The sequence below is a fragment of the Semicossyphus pulcher genome, unplaced genomic scaffold, assembly GCF_022749685.1.
Source record: "Semicossyphus pulcher isolate SPU_LCO1_2020_fin unplaced genomic scaffold, fSemPul1.0.p SCAF_13, whole genome shotgun sequence".
NCBI classification, from domain to species: Eukaryota; Metazoa; Chordata; class Actinopteri; order Labriformes; family Labridae; genus Semicossyphus; species Semicossyphus pulcher.
In genome coordinates this window covers 22,458,132-22,471,009 of record NW_027211637.1, presented here as the reverse complement: position 1 = coordinate 22,471,009, position 12,878 = coordinate 22,458,132, and the positions used below count along the sequence as shown (strand labels likewise).

General features: G+C 40.7%; 1 protein-coding gene across 1 annotated transcript; it reads left to right on the top strand.

Annotated features, from left to right (window-relative positions):
• The first annotated feature begins 1,013 nt into the window (after nucleotides 1–1,013).
• Nucleotides 1,014–12,345, top strand: cdh26.1 (cadherin 26, tandem duplicate 1). Its single transcript, XM_069660249.1, has 19 exons — nucleotides 1,014–1,060; nucleotides 2,435–2,491; nucleotides 2,611–2,703; nucleotides 2,813–2,968; nucleotides 3,054–3,201; nucleotides 3,428–3,597; nucleotides 3,704–3,832; nucleotides 3,924–4,109; nucleotides 4,238–4,500; nucleotides 5,906–6,054; nucleotides 6,161–6,391; nucleotides 6,480–6,701; nucleotides 7,848–7,969; nucleotides 8,089–8,163; nucleotides 9,270–9,335; nucleotides 9,489–9,575; nucleotides 10,529–10,567; nucleotides 10,719–10,790; nucleotides 11,472–12,345. The coding sequence occupies exons 1-19, from the start codon at nucleotides 1,034–1,036 to the stop codon at nucleotides 11,688–11,690; spliced, it is 2,511 nt and encodes an 836-aa protein (XP_069516350.1). The 5' UTR covers nucleotides 1,014–1,033; the 3' UTR covers nucleotides 11,691–12,345.
• The last annotated feature ends 533 nt before the right edge of the window (nucleotides 12,346–12,878 follow it).

The window sequence follows — 12,878 nt, the reverse complement described above, 5'->3', positions numbered from 1 at the left end:
AGCAGGGGGACGGTTTTCATGCCTCATTCATTCACATCCCTCTCTCTCTCCCGCTCTCCTTTATCCTGCTTCTCTTATCAGCTGATCTCGGGAGTTTGCTCCTTTTTGCTACAACCAGATTTTGCCATGACATTTCACCAGCCAATCATCTTGATTAGAGATTAGATTTAAAGTTTGACAGCAGGTCAAACTTTAAATCTAATCTCTTTTCTGCTGCTGTCAGCTGTTATTCCTTCTTTTCCCACCACGATCGCAACCGGTGTCTAGAATCAACTGGATGGGTATCCTATGTCTCTCAAGCCTCACTGATCCCTTAAAAATACACAAAGACATCAGGGTGGAATCTAATCGGCAAAGACTTTTGATATTTCTCAATGTTATTATGCACATGTCAATAAAAAATCTCCTTTTACTCCTTGTGAAGTCTCTCCTGTTTGAAGTTTCATGATCTCCGACAGTGCCCATAACTGCATGAAAAGAAAAAGAAACACTGCCAATAAATACCGCCTTTGTTTAGCTTGGAACAATGCCGCTCATAACCTCAAGGATAAGACAAAGTTATGTGACTCACTTTTAAATGAGTCATTAAGACGGAAGAGTAAATAAATAATTTGGTTTAATAAGCATTTTTATCTAATATTTACAGTATCTATGAAACTGAGCTCTCCATTGCATGAAATGTAGGTCAGGCATTAATAAGACATGGTAACTTGAGCCACAGAGTTTGAGGGGGTGTACACCTGAGCCTGTTTCTCAACACAGCCAGAAAGTCCCGTAAAAGTAAACATTACAATTTATATAAAATATAGTGACATACAGAAGCAAATACATAGGCAAGTGCACACAGTGTAGAGCTGGAAATTGTATATGCAGCATTGAACAGATCTGCGCATGAACAAACAGCCCTTTGTCAACTGTAAAGTCAACCTGCTGCCTGCAGGCATTAGGGGCTGTCTCCTGCGCACTATAATACAGGTTGTCTTTGACTCTGGTGGAGAACTCTTACAGTGGATATCAGGCAGAGTGGACCAAGATGAGGACCATTTCCCTGCTTCTGTTGGTAGGCACATTCTCTATTATCTACAGTTATATATATATATAAATATATTTTTACATACAGTATGTTTGTGTAACCGTATCAGTATGTATATAAAGGTGTCATACTGTTTAAACAAGCCAAAGTTTGAACATTAAACAGGTGAAACAAAGTGAAAGTTTGATCATTTTTTGAACAAAAACTCTTTGGAGAGAGTTTCTTTGCTTGTGATCACTTGTGAACTATGAAACAACAGGACAGAGTGTCTTCACACAAAGAACAACTAGTTTCTGCCACTCTGTAGGTTAAATGGCTGCAGGCAAGTGCAGATGGAAGAGACATCAAGTTTAACCAGTTTTATGCATTATATTGTGGAAACACAGGGCGGGGACAAGGTAACATAAACTGCAATGCAGTCTAGTAAAACACCGCCGTCATGAGATTTGTTTGACTTGTTTGGGTTATAAGAATTTTGGTTTTCTGTTATTAAGTTGCAACTTCAGGATCTTAAACATGTTGTGTTTTGAACCATTAGGCTCCCATTGCTGTCCCATTGGGGAAGTCAGGCTGCATGACTTTTCGTTTCTCTTCTTGTTGGGTTAGCATTACCAGTTGCAAGGCATTTCTTTTCCTCCCTATTTTAAATTGAACTGGCTCACCAGTGCTTACTGGTAATGTAGTTTGTAGTAGCCTGTCCCCCTCCTTTTTTACAACTCAGCTAACTACTTCCTGTTGGTTCTTGTGGGAGCGTTCCTATTAGTTGTTGAAAAAGTTTGTGTCAATGTAAAGGAGCAAAGACCTTAGACTTACCATGATATTAAACCAGTAATGCTTCATAATGAGAAAATGAATGACTCCAGACAGCTTGGCCTGAGTTTTACGACCACGTCACACTGAGCAGTTGAGAAGACGGGAGCACACCTAAAGCCTGTATGCCATCTGATAGAAGGATAACCTGATAGGAGTGTAACCCACCTCTCGCCCAATGCATGCTGGAATTCGCTTTAGCTCCCCACCGCCTTTCACAGAATGAGAGGGTATAGAAACTGGATGAATGGCCACTTCTCTACATTTGTTATCGCTGAAACAAAATACAGCTTGGCAAATGGAGGGAGCGTCAGATAAAGGAAGGTAGAAAGTAAAACCCCAGTGATGAATGATTGTCAGTAGCACTAAAGGACAAAATTACTCTGAATGGTGAGGGAATGAAGCATCGTGTACCTTGATTGTGTTGCTTCTGTTCGGCCTTGTTTTCTAGCTTACTGATGTTAAATTGCCTTCTATCCTGCTTATGCTTTGTCTGAGAAGGCACTTTTAAAAAAGGCACCTGTGAAACATGATGGAGTTTTCTGTGAGGACAAGAATGAGCGTCACTAATCAGTTTCTTTGTTGTCGCAGGTTGCATTCGCAGCCCTGGCTGAGTCTCGCACTGAGTACAGCAGACGCTCCAAACGGGTAACTGTTCCATATTTGAAATTGCAAACACCTGCCAAATCTTTGCTTCTAGAAGAAATTGTTTCATCAATAAAAGTTAAGATTTATTGAATGTTTGATCTGCATTCTGGGTTCAACAGGAGCTTTTGTTGCGCTCCAAAAGAAGATGGGTTTTGTCTACGATTGAATTGCAAGAGGAAGATAAAGGACCATACCCCAAAAAGATTTCACGGGTAATGCCGTCGTTTTGCACATAAAATAGTCAATAAATGTGGCAGCTACATTTTCTGCTTGGGTCCAACAAGCAACCACTAACAGCTGAATGGTTTTTGTTTGCACTAGATGTTCAATAACATGACAGGGGATCACCACCAGTTCCGCATCAGTGGAATGGGCGTGGACGAGCCGCCGCTTGGAGTGTTCGCGATCGATAAAAACACCGGAGACGTCATAGCCCATAGGCCTATAGACAGAGAGGTTTACCAAAAACCCTTTCATGTGAGCTCATACTTGATTAACTATGATAATAAATGCACTTTTCTATATTCTATACAAATAACTTCACGAGTTCCTTTTTCCACAGATCAAGTTTGATATCTTACACAAAGTCACAGGAGAGCGATTGGACAAGGAATTAGCTTTTGATGTGGAGCTTAAGGATATCAATGACAACGCACCTAAATTTCAAGCTCCTCGCATGTCAGCTCTTGTGAAAGAAAGCACACGTGATAGTGAGTATACGGTTGTGTAAGTGACTCATACAGTGTGCATATTTTCTGCCTGCAGTCACTGGGTATCAATCAAATAAAATCAATGAAGTGAGAAGGCTACAGTGGAGTTCCTATGAAGTGTAGAAGGTTAAACAGAGACTTACTATATACTATACTTTTTCTCCAATTCCTTCTTTTCTATTACACATTCACTATTCTTCTACTTTAATTCCTCAACTTCTTGCAGAGTACTTGCCAGTCCAACTGCGTGTCACGGATATAGATAAGGAGAACACACCTAACTCTCAAATCACCGTAAGTGTGATTGGACAGGAGCCAAAGGTGCCAAAGATTGGTGTGGATCAGATTGATGACAGAATGGCCCAACTCACCCTTGAAGGATGCTTTGATTACGAAGTAAGACCGACTTAATGTTCCGTAATGATCAGTGGGCAGCATGACAATGTTCGCACATGTGCATAGTGGTTTGTCAACATCTAAAAAATATTTTGAAATGTTTCAGAAAGTAAAGAAGTATGAAATAATTGTCCAAGCAAAAGATCATGGCACCGAGCCCATGTCCTCCACTGCTGTTGTTACGCTCAATATTGTGGACACAAACACTTATCTACCGAAGTTCAAGGAGAAGGAGGCAAGGATCTTCTTTCATCACTTTTACGATAATCATTGATGTTTTCAGATTGATGCATGATATTAAAGATGAAACTGTTCTGCCTGTCTAGTACCACGGTGAGGTGCAAGAAGCAACCACCAAGGACGACATTTTGAGAGTTTCAGTAGAGGATAAAGACACTCCGAACACTGCTGGTTGGCGCGCCGTTTATTTTTTCATTAAAGGGAATGAGGACGAAAACTACAAAATTGAAACTGACCCTGAGACTAATGAGGGAATTCTGAGCGTCATCAAAGTAAGCCTGCTTTGCTCATGCTTTAAGAATCTTAATTCACTTACAATGGGCCAAGCTAAAAGCCAACAAGTTTAATAAATGATCATAAAAAGCAGCTGCCCCAATACTGACTTGTGTGTTTCTTGCAGAAAAAGGATTATGAGAAGACAACTATAGCCGCGCTGGAGATTGGAGTGAAGAATGAGGAGCCCTTAACTGTTTGTAAAGATGATAAAGATGGTGGCAAAGGCGAAAGTCCCGATTCAGCTGCAATCACAATCAAAGTGATAGATGTTAATGACCCACCGGTGTTTGACAAAGATCCAGTTGATGTGTACCAGAAGGAAGAAGAGCAGCCAGGAAGGGTGCTGCACACACCATCGGTTTATGATGCTGAAGGTGATCTCATCAGGTTGGTGTCTACATAGGGATGTCTGCTGAGTTTATTTCTACATCATGATAAAGTTTGGAATATGACTCTATATTTAAAGCAGTTACTGATATTAATTTTTAAAGTCGAGCTGGCTAGCTTCCGTATCGTGACGTATTTCCGACGTGCAGGCGGGACATATCATTAGAGGGATTTGATTTGATCGTTGATAAGTGGGCGTAGACAGACGTTCTCCACAGCGCAGTAGCTAACTAACTGACCGAGCGTTCTTGGTGCTCTGCGGCTAAATGTTGCAGATTGATTGGTTGAAATTGTTTGGTGCTAACATACGTAAGCATGTGTGAAATTTAGTTTTACCGGAAGAAAAAATTATCGAATTTTGATATAAGAATACGAAGAAATTGATTTTTCTGTATTTTTTTAGGCCTATATTGTCAAATAGATGAACAATATTACCGGGGATGTGATCTAAAAGGATTAAAATGACATTTTTCATTTCACCTCAACTTTAAGAGCGACAAAATCATACAACATATCTGACTATTTTCTAAAATAAATGTTCACCAGAACTCAGCATTCTTGTTCAAATTGGATATCAAAAGCTTTTTAAGAAAGTGTAACAAACATTAATGTAATAATCTTGAAAATTTACATGTAAATAAATGTCTGTTAAGTCCCTATCTGTCACCAAACGAGGTAACACAGTGGTGATTGAGCCTATGGCACACTGGTGAAAGCCTTTGCATTTGCAGGATTACAGACTGGGTGTCTGTGGCAACTTTTGTGAAAAAAATCACAAGCGGCACTCCGGTTAGTGACGCGTTTTCCGTCACCCAGCAGTGGTTGGTCTGCCATAGAGGGTAGGCGGAGCTAAGCGGCTGCTTTTCTAATCTTCTATAGTACTACCATAGTAATCTACTAGTACTACTGAACAAACAAAGAAAAGATCGATGACTACAGATACAACTTCAACAAATTTGACGCTCAGATGAAGACAAACAGTGTAAAAAGGAAAGCGACCGTCAGCGAGGAAAAGAGTTACAACTGTTACAACCGGAGCCAACCGTGGACGTCACACATGCGACGCCGCGTTACCGCTACCGTTTATCGTCATAGGTGCCGCCAAAGAGAACGAAACTGAGATCTTCGAGATAGGAACTACATCTGTCGGTGCTTTCTGATAAATTACTCATGATGTAATTATTTATAGTTGCACTGCTTCTAATGTATTCAAAAAAATGAGTTTGCATTTGGTGCATCCCCTCTCTCAGTTAGGGTCTCGCCACCAACATGGCCTTAAGTTCGAAATGTTTGCTACGGTTGATTTTGATCATAGCACACAAAAAAAGCTACATATTCTTTCTTGCATTTCAGTGTGTTCACCTCGTATGCTCTGTTCCACTTTGATTTCTCTTCCTGTGAGTAGGTATCAGCTGTTAGAAGATCCAGCTGGCTGGGTGGCCATTGATGAAAAGACCGGACAAATCAAATCAGCCAAGAAGATGGACAGAGAGTCACCTTTTGTTGATAACAGAACTAGCAGTTACAAAGTCGTCATCACTGCCATAGATAATGGTATGAAGATGCTCTACTGTATATTAAAACAATCTGGATAATATGAGCCACTGGTAAACTAAATGCCTACATGAATGAATTGTTTTTCTTCTTTGCTGTTGTAAAGGTGAGCCTCCAGCCACAGGTACATGCACTGTCCAGATCCACCTGGGGGATGTCAATGACAATGTGCCTCAGCTGGTCAACAAAGGTGTCATTTTGTGTGGGAACAAGGATAACAAGGTCATGGTGCAAGCCAGTGACTCAGACATCCAACCCTTTGCTGGGCCCTTTACCTTCACGCTGGGGGGTGATGACAAATCTCTGGCAGAGCGATGGAAACTCGACCCCACCACAGGTTAGGTCATATCTGTTAACCCTCCTTACATTAAAAAAAAACTAAATTACTACATAACACACTTTTCTCTACATTCATCCCTCACCAGGAGAAGAAAGTGGGCTTGTAAGCATTAAGCCACTTCCTTATGGTACGTACTCAGTGCCCCTGCTGATTCAGGACCAACAGAACATGATTGGACGTGATACTGTGGAAGTGAGGGTGTGCGACTGTGGAGAGGCAGACACTTGCAATAGCAAAAAGGACCTCTCAACCAGCCTCGGGGGACCAGGCATCGGACTGATCTTTGTAGGACTCCTGTTATTTTTGTGTGAGTATGGCAGACGGTGGTCTCATTGACAAATCAATGATGCTCATGTGCACTAAACCTGCAAAAATGTACAGCTTTTTTACTCTCACCTAAGTATCACGGAACAATTAAATTAGATAAAATAAATGTCTCTCAGAAACTGAGACAAACCGCCTGTGTTGCTATAAAATACACGTACTACACTCCTGTATATGGCATTGACGAAACAAAACACTGGTAACCCAAATCCACAATAGCCATCTTAGTATGTAATATAGGGTCTTATGTACATGAAAGTAAGCATCTAAAAAGTATTGGTTTAAATCCAAATTTGAAATATTGTCATTTAATATTCTGTAAAACTTTCCCGATTTGGGGTTTCAATTGGGTCGGTTTAAGCTCAGATATTTATCGCTAAATTAATTCTGTAATCCAATCATAGGAAAAGCAGCACAGCATCTGTAAGGCTGTTTACAACCAGCGTTAGTGTCATCTGCGGAACCAGTATCGACAGCCGCGGTGATTACTCACAGCTCCAGGTGTTGAGTGCCGATCATTTTTAGGGCTGCAGGAGGATAGTTTATGGAGTTGAGCCACGACAGGGGGTGGAGTTTGGCTCAGTAATATTATAGCATTAGCTAACACTACAGAGCCGTCATTTAGCACGGCATTCATAGCTTTGGAACAAATAGAAGGCATCACAGCCATCATTGCATGTACAGTATCTGCTAACGAACTACCAACAAGGATACGGATAGCATTTGGTTATTCTTCATTCAGTGAGCAATTGACATTACTATTTGCAGATGTCAGGGCTACTCCTTCTGATTGGATACTGAGTCAGTTGGCTCGTCAGTCAGTTGGCTCTTCAGTCTCACAGATAGACAGATCCCCTGGAACCTCACCAGTAAAAGCACTGTGTCATCTCTTGGCCAATGAGCAGCTTTACTGGAGCAGTTGAGGATTTAGGGCAATACTCATTGGCACCTTAACAGTGTTAACACAGGAGGAACAAGCACTACTCTTTCATATCACCCACCCAGCTTTATCTAACCAGAATGGGGACCTTCTCTAATTTAAGCCACTAGTGCCCATATCATTTATTTGAGACTTTTATAGAAAAATTAACATGTAAACTCTGTTTGTTGTTTTGATTTCTTTCTGCAGTACTGCTACTACTTTTTATGTGTCAGTGTGGGAAGAAAGAGTTCACCATCCCCACTGCTGAAGATGAGGGCAACCAGACCCTCATTAAGTACAACCAAGAAGGCGGGGGCTCAGAATGCAAGGTATGTCGCTTATGTTGTACGAGCAAACTGGAAGAAGTTAGACAGCAACTTTGTGCTACAATACTCAAGCAATCACACCCGCGTGGCCTATTTGATCATTTTTCTCTCTTCTCTGACAGTCTGTGCCAACCCTGCCCATGACACCTACAGAGAGTGTGACTGTGATTGACGGCATAAAAATGGGCACCAAGCAGGTACTCCTCCTCCGCCTCTCAGCCTATGATTAACCTTTTAGTTGTAGGCTTTTGTTTAAGAGACAGTCCTTAAGTGTTTCAGTTATGTGGCAACTTTAGCTTAAGGTTATCAGTAGTGAAAACAAAGGAGTTACATAAAGTAAACATTGTATGGAAAAAAACGCAGCTCCTAATCTTGTTGAAACATGGACGACAGCTATAATCCAATGACTCTGTCACCTTGTCTTTATCTGCCTGTCTGAGGTGCTGACAGATAGGCATCTTATGTAATATGTGGACATATTTCAAATTACAGGGTTTGTACAGTACTGAGAAACAGGTAGCTCAAAAGGTCACATTTAACACTAGCAGGACACATTGCAAGGAAGACATCTTGAGAGAGCCTGGAAACTATTTTGGAAGCACTGATCACATTTACTGTTGATACATGTGAAGCACTGTAGTAGCCGTTAAAAGGGTTTAGGGTGGGCCATTTCAAAAAAATACTGTTCAATATTCACTGGGAACTATTTGACAATCATTCGAAAAAGAATTATCTTTGTTAAAAAGGTAACAAAATCCTAATAAAGAAAATGTATTTCTCAAAAAACAAGGCTGAAAAAGGTCCTTGTGCAAGTTCAACATCTTATATGGGGACAGAGCCCGCCACTGATTGATCTCGAATCTCACAGCGCCACACCCGTTTAATAACACTGGCACCTGACGCTAACAGTTTTCAGATGCGCTACAGGCAGTCCGGTGGTAGTGCCGCATTACACCCTGGAACCGGTAAAACAATGGAAAAAATATCGTATTTTTAAGATGAGATAAGAGTCACATTAACGTTTCGATTTTTTATAAATGAATGATTATTGGAATATTTGGAAATCTTGACGTATGCCTAAGAGGATTGTTTTAAACCGCCAGACGTATAAGACGTTGATTAAATATACTCATGATGAATCTATAGTTACAGAGAATTGTAAATGTATTGTATGTGACCTGTAAATTTCCCTTTTCAAATGTTTGGTAAAATGCTTTGGTAAGTGCTGTACACATAACTACAGCACAATGTTGACAGACTTCTGATTATAAGGTTGCTTAATCAATTTGCTTTACACGACTAGTTGTCTAAGGCGGCTCCAGTAATCAACCAGGACGTGGATACATACAACGACTACAGACACACCATGGTGAGCAACGGGAACAAACCATAACATAAATTAAAAGGACAGTTTACAGCAGCAGGATGATTCCAAACATTAAGTGAACTTGTTAAGTGGTGCGTGCCTGTAGTTGTCCTTTACTACGCTCCCTGATTTAACCTTAACGTGATTCCCCAACAGATTAACTCTCACATGACCTCAACGACCACGCATAATCAGAGAGAGACATCAAGAGACACTCTCAGAAGCAAAGGAGGGCAGAAAATGGTGAGTAAACACCGCTGTGATTACAATAGCTTCCCTTTTTTCACTGTTGGGTGTTAGAACACGGCATCAGTGAGATCTATTGCTCTCACAGGTATCTTTTTAGAGTCTGCACACTGCCCGCTTAAATCCACAAGGGGGCACTACAACCTGGATTTTAAAGCTACATGAGCAACACCTCTTTTGTACAGTGTGTCTTGCATTTAGCATTCTGAAAGTATTTAGAAGTGTTTTATTTCTTTTCTTTAGCTCTCTTTTGTGTGTTTGTCGACAAGACATCCAAAAAATTTGAATGGTTTCAATATACCCAAAAACTTCTGATCCACCTTAAATTCTTTACAGAGAGACAAATAACTAATAGGAGAAACAAAGACAGATACGGTGTACTCACTGTGGTAGAGTAGTTAACTCCAGGTGAACGCAAGGTGCTCTTCACGTCAAATAGATCAACTGGGAAGCCACTGTGATCACTCCAGGCACACTCACACCGAGCCAGGGATGTGGTTAGAAAGGCTTTATTGGTTTAGGGCACATCACCCTAAACCAACATGAGAAGCCCTAAACCAATAAAGGCATTTTAACCACATCCTTAGCTCAGCAAGTGAGCCTGAAGTAAGCCCAGTTGCTTCCCTCTCTCTACAGAAATTTCTTCTTGTGATATACTACATCTACTTGACTATAAAAATGTTGCAAATATCAAATAACTGTTTAAGTGTATTCTGATGTTGATTTTATTGGCATTTATTTGATTTTTTTTTTTACATTGATAATACAGCTGAACAATTGCAATTACATTTTATTCGGGTTATACTGAGAGGTTTTCAAGATGAACCATTATTGATATAAATTTGCTGGATACTGATGTAGATTTTTTTACTTTTAAAAAATACAGATATTGTCAGAAAAGGTCCAGTGAAGATAGTAAAAACTCACATCTTTAATTGTCTTGCTTTCAGTACTCTACATGGAATATGAACAGGACAAACACCTACCAGGTAAGCAGTGTAGTACAGCTAGCATGTTTCAACAAGCAGGTAAAAAATAATGTCTTTGCCTGCATTGTATACAACTCATAATGTACGGCATGTTAATCCCGCAGTACTTTCCCACAATAGTTTGACTCACAATCCTCTTCTCTGTGAACAGGGAGGCTCCTCGAGATACCATCGCTCTCAGAGCCTGAGGCACAATCTACACATTGCAGATCACCTTGACAGGGTAAGAAGTTTGTCTCGCATAAACAGAGCTGAACACCAGCTCTGTGCTAACACGAATGCCTAGTGACACCTTTTACATATAGCACGTCTAATTACTGGGGCGCATGTGGCTCAGGAGGTAGAACAGGTTGTCGACTAATCCCAGGGAGCTTCCTCTTCACACGGAGAGAAAGTGCTGTACCCAACAACATTTAACTTTTTAACAGCTATGGCCATTTACACCTCCCAGTTCCCAGTGCTCCGAGCAGTAAAACAACTTCTGTGTACAACGATAGAATACCAAATTCAATACATAAAGTTTATGACCTTTAAATTGATTATTTATTTTGGACTTTCATGAGAGAGGACAGAGGATAGTGTTGGAAACAGGGGAAGAAGTGGGGACAACACGCGGTAAAGGGCCGAGGGCGAGGGCTGAACCCGGGGCTGCCGCATTGAAGACTATAACCTCTGTATATGGCTGCCGATTTAACCACTGAGCTGAACCGCTGCCACAAAGAGTTCCTCTGATGGTCAGACCATCCGTGTGTGCTAGCTAACTGCTATTGGTGTGAGAGATATATGAATGAATAATAGGCAAACTGTAAAGCGCTTTGGATAAAAGCTCTATATAAAAACAAAAGTAGCCATTTTTGTGATGATACAATAAAATAGTCTTTTTTTTGCCTCCTCCTGCCCGCAGAGACTGTACACCATTGATGGAACTGACGTAGACCACCCAGTGTACCAACCCAATGAGTACGCCTACGAGGGACGGGGCAGCAAATCCCAGTCACTGGACAGACTGTCACTCAGCAGTAATGGAGATGATATGAACTTTCTAAATGATTTGGGACCAAGGTTCAAGACACTGGGAGGCATCTTGCATCAGAGTCTTAAAGAAAAAAACATAAAGCTTTAAAAGGCACTGCTGGACTGAGTTTTTCATCTCAACCAAATTGTTTCTCACTCCTCATTTGAGATTGTGATAATGGATGGATCGGATTTTTTATCACTGGAGAGATCTTTTGGGATTTTAAAAACTTTGATATTGTCGATTGGTGTCTATCAACAGGATTTTGCAATAGATGTTGACATTTGCTTGCTTGAACTTGGACTTACTGCCCTGCCCAAACTGTAATGCTCTGGTGATTTTGTAAAGTTATGTTTTGACAGTGACTGGGTGCGTATGCTCGTTTTACTTTTTTACTTTGGGAGCGATTGCTGCCACGTCTCGGTACTTTTGAAAGCACATCATTTCTAGCTCTGGAGGTTTAGTCGTGGCAGTATTATTTTTATTTTTTATAAGTGAGCGTTTATCTGTGTTGGAACTGAGAGTATGTGAGATGTGTAATTTCTGCCGGTCCCCATTCAAAGAACACCCTTTTGTAAAAGATTCCATATAAGGACGGGCAGAAACTGTTAAATAGTAATAGTAATAGGCTGTTAATGATCTGGTGATACAGTTGTGTGGATTTATTAGTGTATTAATGAGTGTTTTGCTTTTTTTTTAATGTGCATTTTTATATCTGTTGTCTTAAACGTGCATTCTTTTAGAAAACAAATAAAATGTCATTTTGTGGGAAAACACTAGAATCATTTGTTGCAATGTTTTGGGGGTTCATCTTTTTACCTGGACAGTGGGGAAAAGTGTTCATCTATTGAAACAATTATAATAAAATAATGCAGAGGACTGTTGCCTCTGTACATGTGGCGCCTGCTCTACCATCTGAGCTAAACCAGCGCGTCCATTGCTAGCTTGATTTTAAGGCTATGCCACGAACCACAAAAGATGAAGAGATTGTCAGAGATGTAATGGCGGCAGGAGTTTTTAGTAAAGTAGGATCCACTTGGTTTTTTCACCCCGCATGTAATTCAAGAGCTATTTTCTTAACATTGTTTTTAAAAGCAATGACAGCTGTTATCTACCGAGTTGGTACAGGTTTAAAACTGCATGTTTACATGAAGGCCCTGTATGGCCGCCAAAATATTCTCCAGCCTGAGTGATTTTATTTGACACGTTTTGTTATATCCTGGTTTGGTGTTCGCTCTGTGAGATGTTGCTGAAAGATTGAACTCGCTCCCCCCCCCCCCCCCCCCCCCCCCCCCC